The following is a 25,226-nucleotide window of genomic DNA, read 5'->3' as shown; positions in this document are numbered from 1 at the left end:
GCTCTAGTTCCGAATTCTCTATTCGTATACCTCCCTTTACAGAGTCCGAGTTATACAAATCTCTGATCTGTCTATACTGGAACCAGTCGTAGTTCGGTGATAGTTCCTCTTGCGTCTTTATTCTAAGTTTAGATGCTTCTATTTTAGTTATTTCTTTATAAGTCAAACATTGTCTTTCGTTATCAACAGCTCTCGGGTCTATCACCTCATATGGAACCACCCACCAAGGAGTTCCTTCTTGTAGATAAATTCTGTACTTCTTCCAGATTGTGTATAGACTTCTCCGTACAAAATGGTGCAGGAACATCGAGTTGACCTTTACTTTGTCATGCCATAGGTATGCATGCCATCCAAATATTTTTTTATATCCCTCTAGGGCTAATAGTTTCTTGTTCTTTAATGTCATCCACTCTTTCAACCAAACTAGGCAGATTGCATCGTGGTAAAGTCTCAGGTTGGGCAGTTGCATTCCGCCTCTTTCCTTTGCATCTTGTAAAACTTTCATTTTCACTCGAGGCTTCTTGCCTGCCCATACAAAATCTGATATTTTCCTCTGCCATTTTTCAAATTGTTTAGAGTCTCTGATGATTGGTATTGTCTGTAGCAAAAACATCACTCTTGGTAACACATTCATTTTAACCGCTGCAATCCTACCCAACCATGACAGATTGAGCCTATTCCATTTAATCAAGTCTCTCTCAATCTGAATCCACAATTTTTCATAATTATTCTTGAACAAATCTATATTCTTTGCAGTCAGTTCAATTCCCAAATATTTCACCTTACTTGTTACTTCACAATCCGTTGTTTCCATTAACAATTGTTGTTTCTGCTTAGTCATGTTTTTGCATAGTATCTTTGACTTCTTTTTGTTAATGAAGAAACCTGCCAAGTCTCCAAACTCCTTGATCTTATCTATCACTTTTGGCATGTTCTCCAGTGGGTCCTCTACAATTAACATTATGTCATCCGCAAATGCTCTGACCTTGTATGAATAGTCCTTTATTTTTATTCCTCGAATTTCCTCGTCTTGTCGTATTTGTATCATCAGAATCTCCAATACTAAAATGAACAACAGTGGAGACAACGGGCAACCTTGTCTTGTTCCTTTGCTTATAGTCAATTTCTTGGTCAATTCATCATTCACCACAATTGCTGCAGTCTGGTCTCTGTAAATTTCCTTAATTGCTCTGATGAATCTTTCTCCTAATTGTAGCTTTTCCATAGTGGCAAACATAAAGTCCCAGTTTAAGTTGTCAAATGCCTTTTCAGCGTCAACAAAGAAGAAACCAACCTCTTTATCACAACGCTTATCATAATATTCAATAGCATCAATCACTGTCCTTAAATTGTCTCTTATTTGTCTGTCTGGCAGAAAGCCTGCTTGCTCCTCCTCTATAACTTCCGAAAGCCACCCCTTCAGTCTCTCCGCCAGTATCTTCGCAAAGATTTTATAGTCATTGTTGAGTAACGATATAGGTCTGTAATTTTTCACACTAGTCAAGTCTTGGCCCTCTTTTGGGATCAATGATATGTTCGCTTCAGACCAAGTGTCTGGAATCCTTTGATCCCTTAAAACTCCATTGATCACCTCCTTTAGGAATGGTGCCAGCTCATTGGCCATAGTCTTATAAAATTTAGCTGTAAGTCCGTCTGGCCCTGGCGCCTTTCCTAGATTTGCAGATTGTATTGCCTTACTTATTTCCTCATCCGTTACTTCACTGTTCAGTTTATTTCTCCAAGCGTCCGAGATTTCTGGAAGTGTCATTTTCTCCAAATATGACGCTATTGAATCTTTATTTACTTCTTTCTTATTATACAGTTTAGCGTAGAATTTATAAAAGGCTCTACTAATGGTATTCTGTTCCAAATACGTTTTGTCATCTTCACAAATTTTATTTATTGTTTTCTTTTCCCTTCTCTTCTTCAGTTGCCATGCCAGGTACTTCCCAGGTTTATTTGCACCCTCAAACACTTTCTGATTCAGCCTTTTGAGATTCCACTCCAATTCTTTATTACTCATTGCTGTTAGCTGTTCTTGTAATATTTTAATTTCCTGATATAATTTCTTTTTCCCTGGTCTCTTTTTTAACTGTATTTCCTTAGCTTTTATTTTCTCCTCAATCTCTTGTCCCTTCTCCTCTTTCTTCTTTCTTGCTCTACCATTTAAGTCCATTAGTATGCCCCTTATAACCGCCTTATAAGCATCCCAAACTTTATCAGTTGGTACTTCTTTATTCACGTTGTATTGTATGAAAAACTTTGTCTCTCTTCTCAATATTTCCATATTCTCTTTTTCCTGTAAAAAATCCTCATTTATTCTCCATGCTTTCCTTTTCCTCCTTTTCCCCAGCTTCCACATAATTGGGTTGTGATCTGAGCCTACCATCGGCATTATTTCTACATCTTTAGTCCATAACGCCAAATCTTTTGAGGCCCAGATCATGTCAATTCTTGATAATGTGGAGTGCCTTGCAGAATAAAAAGTAAACTGTCTGCTTTTAGGATATTCTCTCCTCCATACATCTTCAAGAGTCTCTTGTTGAATCAACTCAAAAAAGAGCTTTGGTAATAGTCCTCTTTTCTTTTGTGCCATTGTAGTCTTTTTATCCAGTTCCAAATCTGTCACTCCATTGAAGTCTCCAGCAAGAATTATCTGGTCATATGAAAGATCATCTAAATGCTTCCTCAAATCCTCAAAGAAGCTCTCTTTTGCACTGTTGGGTGCATAGATTCCGACTACCAACACTCTCTTTAAATTCCAAGTACATTCCACTGCTACAAATCTGGCTTCCACATCTTTCATTATGAATTTTGGTTGTAGCTCCTCTTTTACATATAACACCACTCCTCTTTTTTTCTTACTTGAGGCCGCTACAAATTCTTTGCCCAATTTTCCCAGTTTTAGATATTTTACATCCTGTTTTCGAATATGAGTCTCTTGCAAACAAACAATATCACATTTTTGTTTTAGTAGCCAGTGAAAAATATTTTTTCTCTTATTCGGTGAATTTAGTCCATTTACATTCCAAGATAATACTTTACACTCCATATTCATAATCTTGTTGGTAAGTCTTTTTCATTGTCCCTTATAAATCGCTCCATCTCCCGCTCAGATCTCATACGCTTTTTGGCGCCTCCAAATTCGGAGCACAAACCCTCTGGGAGCTCCCATCTGTACCTGATTTTCATGTCCTTCAGCATCTGGATTAGCGCTTTATATTTTTTCCGATCTAGTAACACTGATCTGGGTAGTTCCTTCATTATAATGATTGTCTTGCCATCGATCTCCAATGGATCTTGAAACTGTTTAGTCACAATCTTCTCTTTCATGTTTCTTGTTGTAAATTGTACAATCACGTCTCTTGGTACTTTTCTCTGGGTTGCAATTCTCGAGTTCACACGATATGCCACATCTAGGATAGCCACAACATCCTCCTCCTCCTTCCCCAGGTATTCAGCTAACACCTCCGTCATCTGCTCTTGCGCTGTCTTTCCTTCCATTTCCGGCAGGCCGCGAAATCTGAGCTGCTTCTCCATATGTCTACTTTCCGCAACCGCCATCCTTCCCCTCATCAACCTCATCTCTGTTTGTTGCGTATCTGCTAAGTTCTCCATCGCTCCTTCTACTGTTTTAACTCTCTGCTGCGTCCCTTGTAATTCACTTTGTATTGTTTCCATACCTTTCTTCACTTCTGACAGCTCCGATTTTACTTCTGACAGCTCCGATTTTACTGTCTGTTTAACCTCTTTGATCAGCTCCAATTTCATGTCTTTAAATTCTTTAATCACCTCCAAAAGTTTTTTATCCAGGTTTTCTATTGCCGATTGCCACTCTTTCTTCGACATCGTGGGGCTTGCTTTGGCTCGCTCCCACGAATCCGCTCTCTTCCTTAGCTCCGTGGCATTAAATTTAGTACCTTTTTTATTTCAAATGTCCCGGTCTTCTTGCATAAATTAATTTTAAAGGGTCCAAAATGTCGGGCGTCTTTTCTCTATGGTCTCTCTATGATTTTATAATCCAATATGGCCTACTTCCTTTTCCGCTGAAGCCGCGACCCTTCCCCTCTCAAAGATGGCGATTCCCTTCTTCCTGCCCTCCAGCAAGGGCCGCTTCTCTCCAGCCGCTCTATTGTTGTTACGCACTTCCTGTCTCCCGTCTTCCCACAGCAGGTCTCGCGATGGTGTCTTTTTCTCACAGCTCCAAAGCCACAGGTATTCAAAACAATAATCCGATTTCTTTAATAACTTCTTTAAACTTAGTCTCTTTTCTAATACAACTCCTGCCGAAGCTTCCCCTCCTTTTCGCTAGTCTGTTGCAGTTTAAAAGTCTACTTTTTTTCCTCTCTGTTTTTATCAATCTGTCCCGTATCGGAAGATAGTGATCTTTACCTTCCCTTCACTTTCCTCGGGTTGTAATGGCTGTTTCGATTTCAAGTTCTCCTTTCCACTTCTTCCCCCAATCGAAGCTTGGGTATGTAGGTCTTATGCCAGCCGAATTGGCCCCAAAACTGCCGCAGAGATTGTAGCCGACCCGTCGCAAGGTGGGACCTCAAGGATCGGGAGGAGACCCGTTATGTAGAGCCCCCCCCTCGTCCGAGATCTAACTCACCCTAGGGTCTTGAGCGTTCTTTGCCTGCTCTCCGCCTGAGAGCAGTCGGCCGCGGGCTATTTTCACCCCACCGGCCGCTTAAAACGGCAGTCCGGTCAGCTCCGCAAATGGAGCTGCGTTAGACCTCCATGAATCCCAAACCGGAAGTCCGACTGAGCCGTATTCCTCATGCTTTACCTTAAAAACCTATTTGCACCCCATTGCTTTCCCCATCCAAGGTAACAGTGCAAGTTTCCATGCCTTGTTCTTGTGTAGGGCTTCAAGTTCTTCTTGTGTGGCTCTTCTCCATTTCTCAGCTTCCTCTGGTGCAGGGCTAGAATACATTTGGTTGAACCTGTTGATCATCTTGGTTCCACCTCTGCATTCTGTGCCTCTGGTTGGTCATATGTCTCTGGACACTGTTCCTCTTCTGGGACAGGTGTCTCTGGACTTTGGACCTCTAGTGGGCCAGGTGTCTCCAGTGGTGAACCATCTGGTACTATAGCTGCACTTGGTGTGTCAGTGATGTGTATCATAGAGTCTCCTGGTTCTTCATCAGAATCAGGATATGTGATTTGGCTGTTCACTTCAGTGGTAGCCGCCTCTCCAGGTGTAGCCTTCTCACTTTCATTGAACTATACAGCTCTGATCACAGTGGTTCTTCTGGTTGGTGGATCAAAAATCCTGTATCCTTTGCTTTGTGCAGAATATCCAACAAGAATTCCTAGTAAAGCTCTATTATCTAGTTTGCCTCTCTTCTCCTTTGCAATGTAGTAGGCCTTGCTTCCAAAGACTCTCAAGTGCTTTACACTTTGTACATAGCCATGCCAAAGTTCAAATGGAGTAGCTTCAGTAGCTTTTGTTGGCAGTCTGTTCTGTGTATATGTAGCAGTCACAACTGCTTCTCCCCAAAATTGGTTTGGTAGTTGAGCATCATGCAACATAAATCTCACCATGTCTAGCAGTGTCCTATTCTTCCTCTCTGCAACTCCGTTTTGCTCAGGAGTGTAGGGCACTGTGGTCTGGTGTTCTATGCCTTCCTGCCTCAGGAATTGATGTATGGCATTAGACATGTATTCTGCACCATTATCTTAGTGCAGGATCTGTGGTTTCCTTCCAAATTTATTCTGGATCATAGCTACAAAGTCTTTAAGGCAGTCCAACACCTGGGATTTCTCGCTGAGGATATATACTACTGTTTATCTTGAAAAGTCATCAAGGAATGTAACCAGGGCTTTTTTTCAGCCGGAATGTGATGGAATGGCATTCCGGCACCTCTCCAAAGTCATTACGTGCACGCTGCAGGGAAAGGGGCCCTTTGCAACCCAGCTTCAGCTGGCCTGTAATAATAATAATAACAAAATTTGATTTATATACTGCCCTTCAGGATGATTTAACACCCACTCAGAGCAGTTTACAAAGTATGTTATTATTATCCTTGTGACAATCACCCTGTGAGGTGGGTGGGGCTGAGAGAGCTCTGAGAAGCTGTGACTGATCTAAGGTCACCCAGCTGGCTTCAAGTGAAGGAGTGGGGAATTAAATCTGGTTCTCCAGATTAGAGTACCGCACTCTTAACCACTACATCAAACTGACTCAAACTTGTTGTGGGGAAGTCCCCATGGGCCAACTGAAGCTACAGGTTTAAAAGTTAAAGAGCCCCTTTCCCCATGGCTTGCACGCCATGGAGAAAGGAGCCCTTTGCAAACCAGCTTTAGCTAGCTGGCGGGGAAGTCCCTGCCACCCAGCTGAAGCTGTGGGTTTAAAATTTAAAGGGCCCCTTGCTTGCATAACAAGACTCCTCCCCTGCCCTCTGTTTTACATAGCTCCTGAGGGCAGCTGCACCCTGTGCGATGACATCACTTCCCAGAAGTGATGTCATCGCATGGCCCTGGAAGCACACTCGCTTTGTGCACGCGCAGGTGGTGGCAGGGTAGCCACCTCCTGCTGGGAGTTACCCCAGGTGCTGGCAAACACTACCCTGTTTCCACTACCTGTTTCCCCCCCAAAAAGCCCTGAATGTAACAAAATATTTATTCTTTCCCAAAGTTTGTACAGGTAAAGGGCCACGGATATCTGAATGAATTTAATCAAATGGCTTCTTTGTTTTATGCTCATTTTGCTTTGGAAAAGGCAGTTTAACAGATTTAGAAATTATGCAGCATTTACATTTCTGGTTAGGTACATGACTATTTTCTAGATCAAGTCCATTTGCTAGGCCTGCCTTTTGCATTTGCAAAATGCATTCATAATTTGCATGTGAAAATCTTTTATGCCATTGATGCAGACAAAGTTTTCCTTCACAGGGCTAAATAAGATTAGCTTGCTCCTTAGCAGGCCTTGAGTTACTGCTGTCTCTTTCTTGCACATTATATAGATCTCTTTGTAATGTAGCCATTGCATAAATTTCTTCATCTAGTGAGATTGTACATATTCCATCTTTGTATTTAAATTCATAGCCTTCCAAATCAAGCTTTGATTGGGATATTAAATTCGATTGGAGATCAGGTACATAAAGTAGATCCTTCAGGAGTAGTTCACATGTTCCCCCTTCTGGGAGTTTACAGTTCAAAACAACACTCTCTGTTTTAGAGGCTAGGCAAGTTTTCCCTTCAGTAATTTCAGCAGGAATTGCAGCAATATTTTTCCATTCATCAAAAAGGCGTGCATCTTTTATAAAATGATCCCGAATCCAGAAGAAACTTTTATTTCTTTTAAATTCATCACTTATTACAACATTGTAGAAATAGTGGGATTTCCCTTTAAATCTGTTTTCCTCAGCAACATACTGCTTTTTCACAAAATTCTCTATCTGCCTCTGAGTCTTGCCTCTGACAGGCTGGTGATTAGCATAACATTCAATGGCTCTGTGACCAATTCGCATGCAAATTGAACAGTGACTACATCCTTCCCTTTGCCTTTCTGGCCATGGAGGGCTGAACTCACTTGAAATCTGATCCATTCTCTTTGTCTCTCTAAAACGTGCTGCATGTATCATATCCCCTCTCATTTCATTCTCCCTCTTGATTCTAAAATTGAGCTTATTTGCAAATTCCACAGACATGCTTCTGTCAATATCACATATCAAATATCTGTGCTCACATTCCTGGTGCACAAAATTTGTACCCTGGGCAAATAAAGTTATATTCCAATCCAATCCTAGCCATTTCATCGTGTCCGATCCTTGGCTACTCTGTAGATCGTATCCCTCCAGGCCTTTCTGTCTCTGACTGCTTCTTTCAATTCCTTCATGTTCAGTCCAGTGTCTTTCATGATGGTATCCAGCCAGCAGGTTTTTGGTCTTCCTCTCTTCCTCATTCCACTCACCATTCCTAGCATCATTGATGTTTCTAGTGAGTTGGCCCGCATTACGTGCCCGAAATAGCTGAGCTTCTGCTTTGTAATCTTCCCCTCCAGAGACATGTCAGGTTTTATGCATTCCAAGACAGCTTGGTTTGTTACTTTTGCTGTCCAAGGGATCCTCAGGAGTTGTCTCCAACACCACAGTTCGAATGAGTCAATTTTTCTCCTGTCCATTAAGGTCCATGTCTCACATCCATAGGTTGTTATAGGAAACACAGTGGCTGTGACCAGTCGGCACTTGGTGCTTATTGTGACATCTTTGCATTTCCAGATTGAATCCATGCTGACCATTGCTGAGCGTCCAAGTGTGATTCGCCACTTTACTTCAGGTGTCCAGTCACCCGTTATTGATTTGCGAACCCAGGAAGACAAAGTTGTCAACCACGTCGATCTCACCATTGTTTATCTTGATATGGACTCATTTGTTAGTGTTGGTCATGATCTTTGTTTTTTTGATGTTCAGCTGAAGCCCCATTACTTCACTTGTTGTCTTTAGTTTCATGATCAGAGTCTTCAGATCTTTAGCCTTCTCTGCTAGCAGTGTAATGTCATCTGCATATCGCAGGTTGCTGATTGTTCTGCCACCGACCTTTATATTACTCATTTCCAAATGACTGATCACATTAGCAAATCTGTCTGGTAAAGAAATATACAGTGCAGAGAGCTACTCTTCCTCTGAGAGGGGCTTTCCAGCATCACTTAACTGGTTGAAGACATGTATTAACTTGGCCAGATGGTCATCAAATGATTCTGCCAGTTCTCTTTTCAATTGACTCACAAAAGACTATCTATATCTCTTATGCAGAGAAGTTAATGAATCAAATTTCTCTTTAGCAGTTTTGGCACCACAGATTAATGCCTTTTCTTGCTCGTTAAGGGTGCCATTTATTAAAAAGATTGCCTTCTGATTTTTAAATTCCCACTGGGGATTTGTAGGAGTAGGGGGTTCATCAGTAATTATCTCCAATGTGCCGTGACATTTGAGGGAGAGTTCCAAGGCTTCCTTCCAAGACTCGAATTTCCCACTCCTTAGATGTTCCTGTGGATGCCAGGCTCCAGGCAGGAGATCCTTCCAGCTCAACCTCTCACCTGAGGAAGCGGAATTGGAGTTTGGCTGGGGGCTGCTGGAAGATGCAGGCCCAGCTCCTTTGTTTCCTGAGCTCATCTTTTCCCATTGTTTTCTGAGCTTCTGTAAATTGCAGTTTCTCTGCTCAATTAGTAAAACACACAGCACAGCTTTAGTTTTTCTCTTTTCCACCTTTAAATTAGTCAATGGGCAAATAACTTGAAGTGGGACCCATAACCTGATAAATAAATTGTATGTAGGCCCCAGAAACCTAATTAAAGGATTCCATGTTTGGGCCATTAGCAGAGTCTATTGTTTGGCATAGGAAGTGTGATTGTAGATGGCTGTGGGCTGGTTCTGCTTGCTGGTGTGTGTGCAGGAGTGAAAATAACAAATCATACACTTGCTTTATATTTAGAAAAGAAATAAGAGGTCTTTATTGTAGGAACTCCATACTCTGATAGGAAAAGAGGGGAGACAGATCCTAACTACCTATCCAGTCTAAGGACAAGTCCTGCATCCATGCTTCCAAGGTGGAGGGAGGAGAGGAGAGAGATGTTGCCTGGAACAAAGCCAGGAAGAGAAGAAGTGAGACAGAGGAAGTCAGGAGCAGGAAATCCTGAGAACAGCAATCTACATATCAAACGACAGTCAGAGCAGTAAACAGTAACAGAGTGCACTGACCTCTCTATCTTTCTAACTCTTTGGTTTGTCCCTCTCTGAAACCTGAGGAAAGGGACAACGCTGAATCTTCCTCTTCCAACAATTTTAAAGTCATCACATTAAACAGAGCTTCTGCCTGAAATGTTGAAATCCTACTGACAGAATTATGCATAACCTCACTCCCTGCCATTTTGTGGTTGGCTCCACTCCTGTGGAAGGCATTTTGTGGTTCCTCCCACCGCTACACCATGTCAGAATTTGAAAGGTGCCCGTAGACTGAAAAAAGTTGGGGAATACTACACTAGATAGTTAAATACTGCAAGTTATGCCAACCTGTGCACTTTCAGTAGGGAAAACAGTTACTCGCAATAGCCTGATGTTAGCCCACAGTTTTATGTAACTAGACAAAACAGTTATGGAATATCTGTTTTTAAAAGGTAATAGGATTCCTTAGATTGCTGTGATTTTAAGTTGTCATCCCCCCACCCCCATGTTCATTTTCTTTCTTGGGTTGCTATTATGACACTGTATAAGAGACAAACAGCATCATACAATAGTGTGATCAATGGGAGGTTAACATCCGAACAAGGATGTTAATGTAATCAAATAATTATTTTGGCAGGCGCTACAAATAAAGATTTGCAGGCACTGTGCGGATCTCTTAATATGAGGAATATTATCCTCTAGCAAGAGCCCCAAGTATTCTTTTAAGTTTCTGAGTAAAGAGCTGTAAAGAACAGCTTCAACAGCTCCTAGAACAGTTCCAAATACTTTTGGAAATTGTGTCTTTGTTCCCTTGCCCACTTAGCATTCAATGCCAGCTGGCTTTCTGAAGAACACTGGGGAGAAATAGCAAACAAAATTCTCTCTGTAAGCAGACTTAAAAAGGAAAGGTGCAGCAAAAGAGCCTGAAGGAAAACCAGACACTAAGAGTTGTATCCAGCACAGCTCAGAAGAGAGGGGTTTACGCAGAAGACCCCGAGGGTATTGTGCCTTGTTTCTCACTGCTGGAATTGTTGGTGCCACTGAATGTTTTTGTAGGGTACTGAGTTCTCACAGTTGTTGTTGGCATTAAGCTCTCTCCCTGCTGTAGGTCTTCATGGTCTGAAATCTATCCTGTGCCATTAACTGAGTACTTCTGAAGGAGAAAAAAGTGAATAAAAAATTAGGATGGCGGCACTGATCAAATAAAGAGGTTCGTCAAAACCACTTGCCACTGCAACCCTGTACTGATCTGAATAAAGCTAGGGTCCTCCCCCAAACAAACAGGGCAGGCCTGAGGCACATGTGCAGAGTGTGCATGCGCCCACCTGAAGTGCCAGAAAATGACATCATTTCCAGCATGATGCAGAAGCAATGTGTCACACCAGGAGCTGATTTTCTAAAAATTGGCTCCAGACACTAAGTTGTGGGTAGATTTTTAGAGAATTGGCTCACACTGCGACCCAGTTCTTCTATGTCACACCAGAAATGACATAATTTTCCAGCACCCTGGATGTGTGTGCTTTGTATGTGAAGGCAGATATGTCTCAGCTGCTCCCAGAAGCCCAACACCATGGTTTGGCCCCAGGAGACCGGGCAAAACTGAGGGCTTTAAAGGTAAGAGCTAGAACTTTGAACTAGAACTTTGAATTGTGCCTGAAAACAGATGGAATAGATGAAACAGATGAATTTTTAATTACATTTTTAATATGTTGTTATCCGCCCTGAGCCTGCTCGTGGAGAGGGTGGAATACAAATTTGAAATAAATAAATTAAATAAATAAATGGGCAATATATACATGTGCGCATATGCATGCATACCGGAGAATATTTCAAAGTATCAGACTAGGTTTGTAATCAGCTGTCTTCCTGCTACTTTCTCCTCAGCAGCTCCCAAGAGCCTCATTTTCCCTCCAATGGACACTCACTGTGATGGCCCAACATTCTGCCCATTTCCATTGGCTGCCTGAGGAGAGGTGGAACTGGAGCCAGACCTGTCCAACATATGCCCCTCCTAGACATTGTCTAGGAGCTGCTAAGGAGAAGGTAGCAGTGAGACGGCTGATTACAAACCTGTTCTAATACTTTTAAATATTCTCTGTTTGGAATTTAATTTAAAATCCATTCACTTCGGTATTTCTTCTTGTAAATAAAGCCTGGTTATGTTAAATGGGGCTAGTAGTTTAAATGGTGACAGCATATACATAAGGATGGCACCTTTGAGGGGTTTTTTCTCCAGTAGTCCTGGGATGTAGCTGGGTGAGGGGAGGCAAACACAGGGAACTGGCTGCCTGTCTGATGGAGCCTCTGAAGAGGAGAGAGGGTATCCTGGATTTAGGTCAGGGCTCTTTGCCTGCTGTACTGGAGGCTAGACAGGTAGTGCATGGTGGCAGACTCCCAGCATTTACCTGCCTGGGCAACTTGTGAAGAGAGAGGTTTGGGTTAGGTGGCAAAGGTGTGTGAAATGCTTGTATGTGTAAGAGAGGGGATCAGAGACACAAAATAAAACTCAGAGATGCAGAGTATCTTCATAATGCAAAACAGTTTAAATGAGGCAAAACAATTCACAATAAATAAATCAAAGAAGCAGGACAGTGTATAATAACCAGGTAATACTTGCTTATGCTGATTTCTAGGTTGCTGAGGCTTGTTGTTACAGCAACCACCATACTCTTGGCTTCATTCTCATGAAGACCAACTAGCTACCTCTTTTGCTCCTTTTTAATACTTCATTCAGCCTGTTAGATCTTGCTTCCCAGGACTAGGAACACCTGGTTGCCTGCTCAATCATGCTGGCTGAGAGTTAATGCTCTCACCTGGAGCTCTTAATACTTTACTAGGAAGTTGAATCACTGGCGGGAAGTGATCTTTTGGCTACTTGTAGTTACTAAACCTAGGTGCCAATATGCTTGAAGACTGAATAGGATCACTTGACTACACTATTCCCTACTTTGCCATGGGCCAAATCCACACTTCCTTTTTGTTTCTGTGCCTTTTTCGCAAGCAGTGCACTGTTCATGCAGATACTCACACGCTTTCCTATTCTGTGTGTTCCCCGCCATCATTGCGCCACAATTGCGCCTTCCTTCCAAACCACGTGATAGTGGCAGAAATCCGTTTTCTCCCCGCTATTTTTTTTTTTGCACAGTGCAGAAAGGTCGGTATACCAGTAAACCAACTGTAGTAAGCAGTGGTTTGCGCGGGAAAAGAAAACCACTCTGAGCAGCAGAATTTCCGGACAATGCCTTTAATGTGACAATCTAATTTCAAATTTGCCAGCCATACCAACCAGCCAATTGTTAGAAAGTGGTCTGTGACGAGAAAAAAATGAGCCAATCAAAGATGAGGGGGAGGGTACATTGCTATTTCTTAAAAGTTTGAATATCAGCATACCGGAAAATTGACCTTTTTTAAAAAAAAAAGGGAAGTGACGTGCACCGTCAATTCTGACGGCGGAGGATGGAACCGCCCACTGTAACACTTAACTCAGTGGCGTGTGGAGAAATGATTGCGCCATGAAGATGCACTGGAAGGGTGAATGTGATGATGCACAGCATGGTAGCGGAATGAACCCGATTGCCACAACTGCACAAGATAAGCGGATGGTGAGTGAGTGTGGATTCGGCCATGGAGTTTTCTGTGATGGCAATACACTGCAAGAGACCTGTCTTCTTCTTAAGCATGCAAAGTAAACCTGATGGTACCTAACTTGCATCTTTAAACATGGTTCAAAAGGACATTTGCCTGTTAGTCCAAACTGCACCCTCACTTAACTGGAGCAGATCAGAGTCTTACATTGGAGAGTCTGCCATCACCATAAGTAATTTGGATTATAAAGCTTGCTTGTGTTCTCCCAGTATTGTTCTCCCTGGGACATTTTCAGGCTACCACATATTCACTACTTCTTCTGGAGGAGATTGTGACTTAGGACAAAGTTATCAGATTTCAGATTTATTACAGTCAAATGACCAGCAAGAAAAAGATTACATATACAAACCCCAGTTCCTATCTACATAAAAAGAGAGAAAAGATTTAGTTAAAACTTTTATCATACTCTGCAGATAATAAATCCTAAAAAATAAAACTATCTTCAATCTCTCCTTTTGTTAAAAACTTGCGCTTGTTTATGACCAAAAAACCAGTATTTTGCTACTGTTGAGGATACAGTATTCTTAGTATCTTCCAACAAATATTTCAGCAGCACAGAATCTACAAATTTCAAATGATTATCCAAAGATTTAAACTTGGAGAGTAATGGATATACTAACTGCTGTCTCTCTTCGGAATACAACTTACAATGGAAGAGAATATGAGCAACAGTTTCAACTTTCTTCTCTGGGCATATGCAACATCTTTGATGGATAGGCCTGTGAAGAAACCTTCCCTGCAACATATTAGAAGGGAAGGCATCGAAACGTGCTCTAGAAAAGGCCCATCTGTACTTTTGGTGCATAATGTTAGAGAGAGATGGGGCTGCTGCAAATCCAGACCACGATTTAAGACTACTATACATACCAGGTTAAGAGTGCTCCATCAGTTTGGACCTCTATGTCAACCAAACATTGTTGAACCATAGATTTGGCTTTACTTAGACCCATTTCCAAAAGATTTTCCAGGGATAGCCCAATTGTTGTCAATTTATCCATTATTCTAATAGACCAATCAGGATATGGAGAGGAAGTTAAGAATAAAGGGATCAATCCCGTAGGCTTCAGGTGGATTCTCAACTAATATAGTGCAGCTGTCCAGATAATCAATTCTACTCTTGGTATCCCTGCCTCTTGTCTTAGGACCACATTAGGTGTACATTTTGGTGCAGTAAACAGTGCCCTGAGAAATTTGGATTGTACCCTCTCTAGCTCCGTATAGTTATTATTGCTGCTTAAAATTACTTGCATCCCATAAGTAAGTTGGGTCAGTACTTTAGCAGAGAAGAGCTTTAAAGCTGTCGGGACTAAACCTGCACCTTCATTTCCGAAGAATCTGAGGATAGCATTGGCTCTTCTCTCTGCTGTGTTGGTTATAAATGTTATATGGGCTGATGGACTGCCATTATATGTAATGGCTATCCCCAAATATTTATAAGCTTTTACTTGTTCGATGTTCTGGCTGTTGAATTTCCAATTGTATTTCTTATATGTTCTATTGAAATGTATAATCTTCGTTTTTGAAAAATTTACATTTAGTAATTCATCATCACATTGTTTTATAAATGTCTTCAAAGCACATTTTAACCCAATTCTAGTTTTTGAGATGAGAATGGCATCATCTGCATACATATGTATTGGTACAGTCTCTCTCCCGCAAGGTTAGGGGCATGAACATCTATCCCTTGTAGACACTGTATCAGTGAGTCTACATAAATATTAAGTAAAAAGGGGGCCAGAAGACAGCCTTGTCTAACTCCTTTTTGTGAAGGGATGCGTCTAGTTAGCTTACCTTCACAGTTATATCTACTCTGCAATTGAGTATTCTCATGTAATTTAATTATCAGAAGTAGGAACCTTTTATCTATGGTTGAACTTCCTAATTTTGCCCAGAACTGTCTTGTGACACCGTATCAAAGGCCGCCTTAAGGTCAACAAATGCGACAAAAAGAGACTTCTTAGCTGATCTTACATACTTTTGGATGAAATAGTCTAAAATCAAGTAGTGGTCTAAAGTTGAGCGCCCTTGCATGAACCCTGCTTGTTCCATTTCTAAATACTCCTCTTGATCTAACCAACTACATAATTTCGTACAGAGATGTTTCGTATACAGATTACAAATAATATTTAGGAGACTGATTGGTCTGTAATTATTTGGATCAGCTGTGCTATTTTTCTTATAAATGGATACAATGATTGCCAAACCCCAGTCTTTCGGAATTTGGGCAGTTTGATCAATACAAGAAAAGCGGTTAGCCAGGATCAGTGCCCACCAATCTATGTTTGCTTGTAACAATTCAGCTGGAATAAAATCACTCCCTGGGGCCTTGCCATTTTTTAATTGGTTGATCAGGAGAGTGACCTCTCCAGCTGTGACAGGAGGCCATAAGGGAACTCTTTCCGGTGGGATCTCTATAGGTGATATAGGTCGCGGGTCGTTATATAATGCTGCAAAATGTTTCTCCCAAATCTCTGTGGAAATAGTGGATGCCATTGTTTTAGTTTTATTTCCATACTTTCCAGATACCAGTTTCCAAAACCCCACGTTATCATTGTTCTTTGTAATCTCAGTGAGGGTCTGCCACTTAGAAAGCATAAATGCTCTCTTTTTTAACTTTAATAGTGCTTTATAAGCTTTTTTCTTATCCTGCATTTCAACTAATGTTTTACTATTTGAATTTTTTTGGAATGTTTTAAAGCTCTCAGTAAGTTTTCACTTAGCCTGGACGCATTCGCCATCAAACCATCTTTGACTGGGTACTTTCCCACTTGGTTGAACTTTACCAGATCTTGTTAACAGTGGTTTGAGTTGTGAGATAAGATGATTTTAAGAATTTAGGGGGGCATCCTCTTCCTCTAGCGAATTTGTTATCTTATAATAGAGAACTTTACCCTCTTTTGATTGTGTCCACATGCTGAATTTCTTATTGAGAGAGCTGCCCCACTTGATTTTTAGTCCTCCCCCTGCTGCCTCTCCCTCATAATTTGGATCTTTATTATAGCTTGGGAGTTTTATCTCAACGTCCCAACTGAGATTCAGGGGGAAATTATCACTTTCCGGTCTTATATCAACTGTAAGTTTTAAGTTGCTGCTTAGCAGATCTCGAGACGCCAAGATATAGTCTATTGCAGATTGTTTCGTTCCAGATTGGTAAGTAAATTGGCCTGGCTGATCCCCTATAACTGATCCGTTTAATATAATTAAGTTTAATTTATATACCATTTGGGTCAAATATAGGCCGGCAACATTTGCCACTGGATCTAGAGATATACGGCTAGAGAGGGGCTGCTCATTTTCCAACTCATTAAGTCCAAATTTTCCTAACAGTTGTGGACAAAGTTATCAGTGTTCCTTGTCTTGAATGGAAAGTTCAGGTATTCAACTCTTGCGGCCAGAAACAGGATCATATAGAACAGAAACTTGGTAGTAGAAGGGGACTTCTCTGGGCTTGGAGTATTAATAGACCTGAAAGTGGATCTCAGTACCTCGTTATCCTTCACTGGAGGAAGGCAATACAAGACCTGATTTATGACATTTCTGATTCTGCAGGACAAGTAAGTTGGCTTTTGGAATTCTTGCTGTGTTTTTTAATGACTTGGCCCCACACCCTTGGACTGAGATGATCTACAGGGCTATTCTAAGGACATTTTCCTGAGAGTAAGACCTATTAAGTAGATGTGAGTAGACCTGCTTAGGATCACTGTCCAAGACATTCAAATAAATATAGCAAATAGCTATTGAAAATGCAATTCTGAAATATTTGTATCTGCTAATAGCTGTATTTGAGGATACATAAATAATGGCTAGATTAGTAACACTGAATAATAATAATAATATAGTGAATCATTTTGAAAATAATTTTGTACTTGTCTGATTCCTAAAGCAGCATATCAATTCAGAAATTAATGGAAAAGACTTTACACACAATGTTTGAGCATTATTGCCTCGCATATTTTCATTCTGATCATTCTGTATTTTTATCACAAGCCTGACCCTTCAATTTGTTATTCAGAAAGTGACAAGACTAATATAAAATACAGTAAATATAAGAGCTTTTCTATTTCTTTGCATGTCAATAGCAACGCTTCATAAGTCATCTGTCACATATCCCAGTTTGCTGCAGTTGATGGGAGCCTGACAACAAAATGTCTGCCAGTAGAATACTAAGATCTAATGTTTGTAATTATACAGAATTGGTCTTCTGCCATACAAAACAGTCCCATAGTTTAGAGTTTTATACATAAAATCAGTGGGGCTTCTTAGGCTACGTTGGTTCCAATGGGTAAATAGAAGTGAAATAAATAGGTTGTCTTTAACAAATGTTTAGCAGTCACTCAAGCAAAATCAGGATGCATGGTGATGATGATGCTTTTGTTTTAAGCATGTTTGCAGGGATAATTTTACAGATAAAGCAAGACCCAGATAGCTTATTTCACCTTCTTTCCCAATGCAATTCAAGTACCAACCCAGTTGTGATGAGGCCCATCCTAATCCCTGTGATTTTCCTGTTTCTAATTGTACTCCAAAGACAATTTCTTTGGGCAGTCTATCATGAGTGAAAAAGAGAAGAGCAAATCCCAGTGAAAGGGTTTCTTCTCCAAAGTGAATAAGTTGATTGGCTCAGCACCAGCTAGAGCAGGAACAGAGCACCTCTCTGAGCAAGGGGTTATGATTATAACAAAATTGATAAGACTCTGAAGAGAAAATTCTTTCTGCCTTTCTCAGGAGTGACCAAGGGAAGAGGAGTCCCTGCCAGGCTGATATGGCTCAGGATTCATGAGAAGCTGTAAGCCATTAAGTTAGGGAATCAGTTAAGTTCAGAGCTTTTTTTCTGGGAAAAGAGGTGGTGGAACTCAGTGGTAGAATTCAGGACCGCACAATGACATCACTTTGGGTCAGCTGGAAGAAGGGGGGAGTTTTTTAAAGTTTAAATCGCCTTCGGTGAAAATGGTCACATGGCCAGTGGCCCCGCCCTCTGATCTCCAGACAGAGGGAAGTTTAGATTGCCCTCCACGCAGCGGCGTGGAGGGCAATCTAAACTCCCCTCTGTCTGGAGATCGGGGCGGGGCCACCAGCTATGTGACCATTTTCAAGAGGTGCCGGAACTCCGTTCCACCATGTTCCAGCTGAAAAAAAGCCCTGGTTAAGTTAGCTTGCATTAGCTTACTATGTTATTTTAATCCTGTTTTGCATCCTCCCATGCATCTGAAATCCTTCCCTCCTTTCCTTTTCCTATGCAACTAGTTATATGCATCTTCCCTCTTACAAAGTCTTTTCAATTATAAAGCCTGTCACCCCTAAATGGCTCAGGTAAAAAAGAACTGTGTTCTGGATATGCCAGCTTTGTCCTTCCTGGAGTAACTGGGATACCAACCCCGAATGTTTAAGAGATTTATTGTCGAAGGCTTTCATGGCCGGAGAACGATGGTTGTTGTGGATTTTCCGAGCTGTATAGCCGTGGTCTTGGCATTGTAGTTCCTGACATTTCGCCAGCAGCTGTGGCTGGCATCTTCAGAAGTGTAGCACCAAAAGACAGAGATCTCTCAGTGTCACAGTGTGGAAAAGAAGTTGGCAGGTAATTTATATCTACTCAGGAAGGTGGGTTTAGGCTGAGTCATAAAGGTTAAAGAACAAAGTAGATGTGCTTTCTTGTTCCGAAGTGTTTCCAATCTCCGGGTCTGTTGAAGTGTTTCCTCCCCTTGGAGGTGTTCAATGTATTGTCGAAGGCTTCTTTAACTTCTTTAATGAAATGGATGTACTACTGGTGGGTACTCATGAGAAAAAAACTTTAAAGAAATAACTTGTCTGTACTCTTTGAGAAAGATGCTTTGAAACGGGCCTTACCAGGATCTAGACAACCCATTAGAGGAATTATTAAAGAAGAAATAATATTAAGGAACTACCTGTGTAGTGGTTACAGTCATCTGGAGTGAAAAGAAAAAAACCTCTGGCAACGTTTCTTCCCTGCAAGTTGGACACACGGTGCTCAGGACCTCACAAACGGTTGGAAGGACTAGTGTTTGTATGGTGCTTTACTTGCATTTGCACTTTACATTGTTGTGTAATATTCATATTGTTAGCACTTAGAGCACTTAGGCACTTTATCAATTGTTGAGGCAATTCCTAGTGGTTAGCACCGGTGCAAATGGTTTTCTAACTGTGAACAGGGTTGATGTCAAGTAGTTATACGGTTCAATAATCAATTTCAATATACTGTTACGTGCCTATACATTATTGTTAATAAAATTTTGAATATGTTAGTAAGTTTACGCGGGTGACATTTTGTTTGTAGCTTTTAGATTTAGAAAAAATAACTAACAATCTACATAACTTAAACAAATCTTCCAATAGCTCGCAATTTTATGAAAAATGGCTACCCTTCTATGAATATATCACAGAAAAAGAATTGCAAGCCCCTACCCAATTGTATTAATCTATTTTTGATACTTAACCTGATTCTCTTTTAAGAACAGGAGAGAACGCAAAGTTATACTTTTACCGTCATTTATATATATGTCACTACTGATTTATAAATTACTGAGAAAGTAAACCTAACTGAATTTGCTATTATTCTATTTGTTTATATTCATATACAATCATGTATATAGTTTTAGGCATTTCACCATGTTACAATCTAGTTGTATCTCAATTTAATGTTCTTGTTTTTATGGTTATTGTTCTTCTTTCCTTGTACTATTGTTATTTATGTAATAAAATTTATTCCAAAAAGAAGAACTTACTAAGCAAGCAGGAACAAGATCTATTTTTCGTGAAACATGGCAAGATACTTTTAGTGCATTTATTTCCAAAATTATTATCTCATACTTGCTTCTCTTCTTGATGAAACCAATGGTAGTCTATAGTGAGATGAAAGTCCCAGTAGGCCAAATGGCCTAGGATGGCCTCTTGGGTCTCAAGAAGAGGAGGAGGAGAGGAGATTGGCCCAGATGAAAATGAGCATAGATGGGAGGCTACAGTGCCTGGCTTAGCCATGGCATGGCCTCTGGGTTGGTTAGATGAGGCGTGCAAGGTAGCCTCCACCACCACTGGAACAGAAGGAAACTCACTGCCCAGGTGAGTTGTGTGGTTGCTGCTGCTAAGCCAGACTTGGTCCAACCTAGGCGAGTCTCATAGTAGCAAATCATGCAGGAGCTACCACTATGTTCAGCTTGGTCAACTTGTGTGGTAAACATCACCTGGCCCTGATGATCACTCTGATGAGCTGGCCCATCCTAGGTGAGTTGCATGATCACTGCTGCTAGGCCCAGACTAAGGTCACCCCAGGGTTCCCAGTCCTCTGGCTGCTACCCCCCCCACTGCCTCTTACCTGGCTGGTGGGGGGGAAGAAGGTGCAGGGAAATGGGCTAGGGATCTCTGGAGTGTGCTCCTGCACCCTTCATTGTTGTGCCAGGGTCCAGAGCATGCACACGCACTTGGGTGAGTGCCCTCCTCCAAGTGCACCCCCAAGACACCCCCATCTTCCAGTTTGGAGCCTGAGGGACCTGGCAACTCTAGGTCACTAACTACCAGGTGGGGCCTGGAAACCTCCTGGAATTACAACTGCTCTCCACTCTCCAGACTAGAGAAATCAGTTCCCTTGGAGGAAATGGCAGCTTTGGAAGTTGAACTCAATAGCATTATATCCCACTGAGGTCCCTCCTCAAACCCCACCTGCCTCAGGATCCACCCCCAAATCTCCAGGAATTTCACAACCCGGGATTGGCAACCCTACTGCAGTAATCTAATAAACCTGGGGATAGAGTTGCCATCTTCAAGTGGAGCCTGGAATTTCCACAGAATTTCAGCTGATCGATCTCCGGACTACAAAGATCAGTTCCCCTGGGGAAGATGACGTTTTTAAAGGATGCTCTCCATGGTATCGCATCCCTGCCGAGTTCCCACCCTTCCACAAACATTGCCCTTCGCGGGCCTGTCATTCCAGTCCCAGAACAGTCTATCTGTGCCCAGACACTTTCCTTTAAAATCCATTCCACGTTTTCGTTGCACCTCTTTTTTTTTTTTTTTGCTCGAATGTGTTTCAATGGAGCCCATGCAAGTCAATGGGCATTCCAGTTTCCCATTATTTCCAATGGCATTCAAGCCTCTCCCATTATTTCCAATGGGCAATCCTGTCATTCGTTTTAGTACATCACCTTCTTAAGCGCTGTCTCCAAATCTCCCAACCGGGAGTTGGCAACCCTATGCTAGAAATAGACTTGTGATGGGGGTGGAGGAAGTGCATACGATTTTGGAATGAGCAGTAAGAATTCAGATTTGACCGAGGAGCTGGGGACGGGCGAAAATAACTCCCACAGTGGCCCAAAGCCACAGCTTTTCGGCGCCAGCATCCATTGTTTTTATGTGGGGCCTGCGCCCAAAGCTGAGCGAAGGGGGCATGGCGTGCTTCAGTGAAAATGTGAGCGTGCTTCATCCGCGAGACGATTCGCAAGGCGGTGCGTTTACCTTTCTCATTCGCTGCCTTGCACCGACCGCAGCCATCTGAGGGATTCCCCCCTCCCCCCCCCCCCACTATTGTGAGAAACGGGTAAAACCATTTTGTTTGTGGCGGCGGAAGGCGAAGAAGGGACGCGGCGTTGGAGCCAACCGCTATGTCAGGGGAACCAATCAGAAAGCTCGCTTCGTGGGTCACGTGGGAGAAGTGGTTGGTGTGCGCGGGGAAGTGGTCGGGAAACCAAGGGAACAGCGGCACGCGCGGCTCCTGCAGGCGGGGCGTTTGTGCGCGAGGGTCGTCCTGATTGGCACCCGCTGGTCTTCCCCTCTTTGCAGGTCCGTTCTTTCCTAGGCTGGGGTTGCAGGAACCTTTTGTGGGTTGATAGGGAAGGGCCAGGTTGGCCTGAGTGCTGCATTTCCCTTAACTTGATTTTTCTAGACATACTTGGTGCTGTTCTGTACCGTGTTGCTTTTTCCTGTGAATACGTAGCGGGGAGGGGGAACTGCATTCCAGGTAGGGTAAGTGGTAGCCTTAAGCGTGGGTCTGTAGGGAGGTCTTTTTCTGCCCAGAGAGACCTACATTTAAGCACAGGATTTATACAAGCGTCTGGGGAGCGTCTTGTTTAAGCACGTGTTGTGGGTGGTGGTGAAGTATTCCCATATGTGTGGCTGACCCCAATATGCTGTTTTTAAGGGGATGGCCTGGGAATAGGTTTTGGCTACACTTGGGCTGGCTGGCTGTACCTGTTTGTGTCTAGGCTCAAAATTGGGTATTCTGTATAATGGAAATTTTTTTGCATTGCTTTATGATCAAGATTACGTTGTTGTTACTGCATTTATTTTGAGATAAGTTTGTAAGCCAGTGTGTCTGTGTTTTTATTTAGTGCAAAAGTATTTGGCATTCTTACTTAGTCTAATTGAGGAGCATTAATTCTATTTACTTGCCTTGTACAGAATATTCTTTAATTAATGACCTGCAAGTTCTACAGGATCCAACCAGACCAAAATATGCTCATGGTGAAATTTGAATGCTGTAGCTTAAGTGAAGAAAAAACTCCACCATTTTTATGTTGTTGTTTTTTTAGATAGTATGTTGAACCTATAATTGAAGAATAATCAGTTGGTATGTATAAAAGGGCCTCAAAACTTTTCCATTGTTTTCAGAATTAGAAATAATATTTTAATGTAATATTTTCACAGCTATCACAATTAATTGCTTTCATGCTCTGACATTCCTTGAAATTTAGCTTTCTGTCCCTGAGAGGAATTTGGTCGATTGCAAATTTGGTCGATACTTCAAATGAATGCTGCTTTCTAGCTGGAACATATGTGGTGATGTGATGTCAAAATCTTGGACTAGTATCTAGGAGACAGGTTCAGATCACTGCTCTGCTATGGAAGCATGTGACCATGGGCCAGTCACACACTCTCAGCCTAGCCTACTTCACAAAACTGTTGTGAGGAGGAAATGGATAAAAGAAGAAGAATGCAAGCTGCTTTGGGCCCCCATTGGGGAGAAAGAGGGTCTGAATGAAGTCAATAAATAAAATATTGTAAAATCTTATTTGTGTATAGGTACAGCAGTTAAAGCATAACAGCCATGTCTAGATACTTCATTTCTGATGGAATTTTGAGGAGAGAGTAGACTAAGACCACCTAAAACCAGGCAATTTTGCATCTATTTGAAGAGTTTTACCCTTTGGGGATAAAACCAAGCTCCACACACAGGTAAATGTAGTGTGTCTTTGATCTTCTGCCTAAGAGAGAAACGGGAAGGGAGAATAGCAGCCTGAAGCCTTCTCCAAGCTTCTCTTAGGGTTCTGTCTTGGAGAGAAATCCTGATCAGGGTTCTGGTTCTCATGAATCAGTATAGCATGTGAAAAATGTTGTGTGCTGACTGTAAGATAACATGACATTTAATTGTTTTTGTTTTTCTTCTAGTTTGGATGCCTGCTCTAGAAATGATAGATTCGGTGAAAATAAGGAGACAGTGCAGTTTGGATTTTTACTCTTATTATGAACATCTCTGTGCACTTCATGGGTGTGTGCCTGTATCAGCTGTGAAAGCTAAAAAGCTTCATGGTGTTCTTGATATAAATGCAGATCGTATCAAAGCTACTGATTGGGCACCCCTTCTGAATGCTATCAGACACAACAAGACTTTGACTTCTATTGCCATAAGAAGCTTGCACCATCAGGGGCATGGAGACTCAGGTAGAAACCCTTATGCTCTTAATTATACTTTGGCTAGCTGTTATAGTGTGCTGTTGCTTTGTAGCATCTTTTTAAAAAGTATTTATAACCACTGTACAGAATTTATGTAGCTTGGAGGTAGTCACACTGGGACCTTAGGTAAACGCCAACATTTGAGTATCTCAGATCTGTGTTAAATAAAATGTCAATTTTTTGGAACTGCAATTTTAAAAGTAAATAAGAGCAGTAATTCCTTCTCTCTTGAATTTTCGATTTGTTTTTCCTGTTTTTTCCTCTCCTGTTTTTCAGAATTCCTTGTTCTTTAATATTAATAAGTCTTAACAGTGAATGCAATTGGGAGGGAATATGCATGTGCTTTGATCCCTGCTTAGGACCGTTTGGGATGCCTTTTGCCATTGTGTAGTTGGTACAAATGAAAAATCATTTCACTTAAAATAAAAGAATATGTGATAGGCAAAATAAATATCCCATGTTAACAACATTGGCTTCAGTTTACTGAAATATTTGGTGTTGTATGCTACATAAATTGCATAATTTATATTTTTAATGTTGAAAGTAGTCTGGTTTGATGTTGTCTAATAGGTGCTGAAAGACAGGGAACTTATTTTAAAAGAAGAATTCCAGTGATTCGCTCCAAAGACTTGTCTGGCCAATTATGTAAATCAATCAAAGGTTGTCTGATGATATCAAATGTCCTGAGAAATTTGGAACTTCAGGGGCTGCTTTTGAGGGAAAGAGACTTAATATTACTGGCAAAAGTAAGATTATTTAAATGTAATTAATGTGTGTTTTCAGGCAATACTGATGTTCTGAATCAATGTTAAAAATACATTCTTTATTTTGAAGGGATTGGCGAATACGTCATCTTTAGAGAGCCTGTCTTTAGCACACTCGCCAGTTGGTGACGGAGGCTTGGAATGTAAGTCTTGGATTTTCTTAAGAAAAATAGACTGAACTATGAAATAATGTGCTTATGTACAGCTCCTGTTCTTTTTATATATATATATATATATATATATATATATATATATATATATATATATATATATATATATATATATATATAAAACTTGAAAAATAACTATATATCAAAACTATATATCAAAAAATAACTATATATCAAACTTGAAAAATAACTATACTGTGTCAAAGGAAATATATCTACGTGTGTGTACATATGTATGTGTGTATGTATGTATGTATACACACATGTCCTTTGACACAGTATAGTTATTTTCCAAGTTTGAA

General features: G+C 41.2%; 1 protein-coding gene across 4 annotated transcripts in view; it reads left to right on the top strand.

Annotated features, from left to right (window-relative positions):
• The window catches only part of CEP78 (centrosomal protein 78), a 90,495-nt gene that overhangs the window by 40,294 nt on the left and 24,975 nt on the right, over positions 1 to 25,226 (top strand). For 2 of the 4 annotated variants that reach the window (XM_054987432.1, XM_054987434.1), the window contains exons 1-4: positions 22,038 to 22,100; positions 23,706 to 23,978; positions 24,561 to 24,736; positions 24,825 to 24,897. In XM_054987432.1, the coding sequence (XP_054843407.1) occupies positions 23,711 to 23,978; positions 24,561 to 24,736; positions 24,825 to 24,897 (517 nt within the window). In that variant the 5' untranslated portion in view covers positions 22,038 to 22,100; positions 23,706 to 23,710. Of the gene's footprint in view, positions 1 to 22,037; positions 22,101 to 23,705; positions 23,979 to 24,560; positions 24,737 to 24,824; positions 24,898 to 25,226 lie in introns of those variants that run through there. The other 2 variants (XM_054987433.1, XM_054987435.1) reach the window with 2 other exon arrangements.

The sequence above is a fragment of the Eublepharis macularius genome, chromosome 8 (genome assembly GCF_028583425.1).
Source record: "Eublepharis macularius isolate TG4126 chromosome 8, MPM_Emac_v1.0, whole genome shotgun sequence".
Lineage (NCBI taxonomy): Eukaryota > Metazoa > Chordata > Lepidosauria > Squamata > Eublepharidae > Eublepharis > Eublepharis macularius.
The sequence above is the reverse complement of the archived record's forward strand: the minus strand, read 5'-3'. Positions and strand labels throughout refer to the sequence as shown.